The following is a 2,190-nucleotide window of genomic DNA, read 5'->3' on the forward strand; positions in this document are numbered from 1 at the left end:
CGATGGCACGGTCTCAAAGCGTAGCTTCGCACCGCAAGATCCTGTAATTCATTGAGGTTGAAAGGCACACTGTCCTGTTCGTCGCCGAAGCAGACAAACAGCTCCCCTGCCAAACGGTCTTGGACCCAAGTGTAGCCCGTGACAATTCCATACTCCCAAGCTTTTGGGGAGCGAGGGGACACTTTTGCAACGCATACACAGCTACCCACGTAAGTCACAATTCCGCTCAGCGCTTCCTCCTTGCTCACCGCCCGTTGTTTCACCTCGTCCGAAGAACGGTCGCACTCGAACGCATCTAAAGAAGCCCATCACCCGCTCGAAATCCTCGTCACCGAGACATCCACTTGGACTGAAGCAGGTAGGACAGCCGAGCCATAAGCGTAGCCGTTAGTCGCGAGTGCGTTTGGCTTGAAAAAGGCAAAGACCGTAGAAGCCGCGATACTGAGAAGCAAAAGGGCGGACTGAGCGGTTTCTTGACGTGTCGGTTGAGGGCTTAAGTGCTACCGAGAGGCTTTCGAAATGTCTAGCCTATTTCTCTACCTCTACCGCGATCGGGAAACCGACGTTTCGCCGTTGCTCTTCGACCACTTCGGGTCATGGCACGTTTCAAAACCCACCATTTCACCACAGGCAATGATCTGGTAGCTAGTAATGCGCAGGAAAGCGCTGGAGTCACCTCTGGTCTCTCGGTTGGTCACAAAATTGCTCTACGCGTTGCGTCATCCTAAACTCAACTAGTTTATTGCTAAGTGGGTCTCCTGGTGGCGAGAGAATGGTGTCACTGTGACGGGTGAGGTGATTAGACTGAAGTCAGAATGCTTCTCCCTGATCGTAATGCTCGAGTCATGTCCATAGCGGTAGAAAGGGTAGATTTCGTTGGTTCAACGTTCCGTGACAGCAATAACACTCTTTGTGCAGTTGTGACTTTTTCCATAGTTAAGCACCGATATTAGGAATATTTGACTTCAAATGTAATCCATTTTATAACTGAGGAGTGACAGGGAATAATATCTTAGGTTTGTATGTGACTAGTAAACAGGAACCCTATTTTTTTGTTTGCTGATGAGGGAGTATTCCTAGCCTTGGGGATACGACCGAGGGGGTAGTATGTATATGGAGCAGGTTTAAATTTTTGAATCATGATTGATTTTCGATTGGTAATTATTATTTTTGCTCCCAACATTACCGTAGAAGATTTTTTGAAATATTTGTTGTATTTGCGAGCCATCTGAAGTGAATACCCATTGTAGAATACGTGTTAACTCCGAAGTAGAAGGAAGCATCGCTTCATCAAACGCCATCATCGAGGGGGGGGGGATGAAGTTGCGCTGAAACTTTTCTTGCAGTGATTACCGGCCGGAGTTTCACGCTCGGTTGGATGTCGCCCTCGGATCGAAGTTACTGTGAAAGTGTAGATTCCAGGAAATGTGTGTAAAAATCGGTCGCGCTTCATGTAACGACCAAAGCAGCCTCGAGGGATAGATCTTTCGTCTGTGGTCTTCCAGTGATGCTAAAATTTCTCTTTCTTAGGAGCGATAGTCCGCGCAAAAAGCAGCCCAATAAAAACACACAACTCTCTGCCAGAAATATCTTTTTTTTGCAATGCTGTCATGATTTGTTGTGTAGTTTGGGCTTGGTACGTTGGCTTCTTCAGATGCGGGTGTTTTGGTTGGCATGTTGAGCGTCCTCACGGTCGTCCACGTTCTCCTTGGAGTAGTCGTTGCTGATGCCCGCGTTATTCTCAATAGTTACGGCGTCACAAACAGCAAGAACGCCCCAAGATCACTAGATGCGGGCGTTAGTGCGTCCTTGTTTGATAATTGAACGCATCGAGATATACCAGGAAAATCTTCACGTAGCCATACTTGGAGTCTATTTTCAAACGCTCCTGCGTGTCGGAGAAGGGTGTCTGGAGCTGGAGTACTGCCCAGCCATTCAATTGCATATTCACTAGCATTTCTGAGAGCACGGTACCGCCCGCCACAGCACCCAAACCGCCAGCCGCGTGAGGCCGTGCCGGATCAAAAATAAGATCTGTTGGGGGTCTTTCATCGTCGTTAACACCAGGAACAGGCTTATCGAGTGCATCGTCGTCGTCGTTTTAAACCAAATCGGCTTCACCGTCTCTCTCAAAATCGAGCTCTCCATATTCACCACTCTCGTCGGGGCTGACAATATTTGGATCCGAAG

The 2,190-nt window shown here is 48.3% G+C and overlaps 2 protein-coding genes across 2 annotated transcripts; both read right to left on the reverse strand.

Moving 5' to 3' along the window:
• Nucleotides 1-32: 32 nt before the first annotated feature.
• Nucleotides 33-309, reverse strand: PPTG_25012 (hypothetical protein; the record flags this gene model as incomplete). Its single annotated transcript, XM_008919140.1, has 2 exons — nucleotides 33-181; nucleotides 249-309. Coding segments are annotated over 2 exons (210 nt in total), but the record flags the coding sequence as incomplete, so codon positions are not given.
• A 1,341-nt stretch (nucleotides 310-1,650) lies between these two features.
• PPTG_25013 (hypothetical protein) lies at nucleotides 1,651-1,957 on the reverse strand (the record flags this gene model as incomplete). Its single annotated transcript, XM_008919141.1, has 2 exons — nucleotides 1,651-1,740; nucleotides 1,841-1,957. 2 exons carry the CDS (start codon nucleotides 1,955-1,957, stop codon nucleotides 1,651-1,653), a joined length of 207 nt encoding a protein of 68 aa, XP_008917389.1.
• Nucleotides 1,958-2,190: the final 233 nt, after the last annotated feature.

The sequence above is a fragment of the Phytophthora parasitica genome (assembly GCF_000247585.1).
Source record: "Phytophthora parasitica INRA-310 unplaced genomic scaffold supercont2.530, whole genome shotgun sequence".
Taxonomy (NCBI): domain Eukaryota; phylum Oomycota; class Peronosporomycetes; order Peronosporales; family Peronosporaceae; genus Phytophthora; species Phytophthora nicotianae.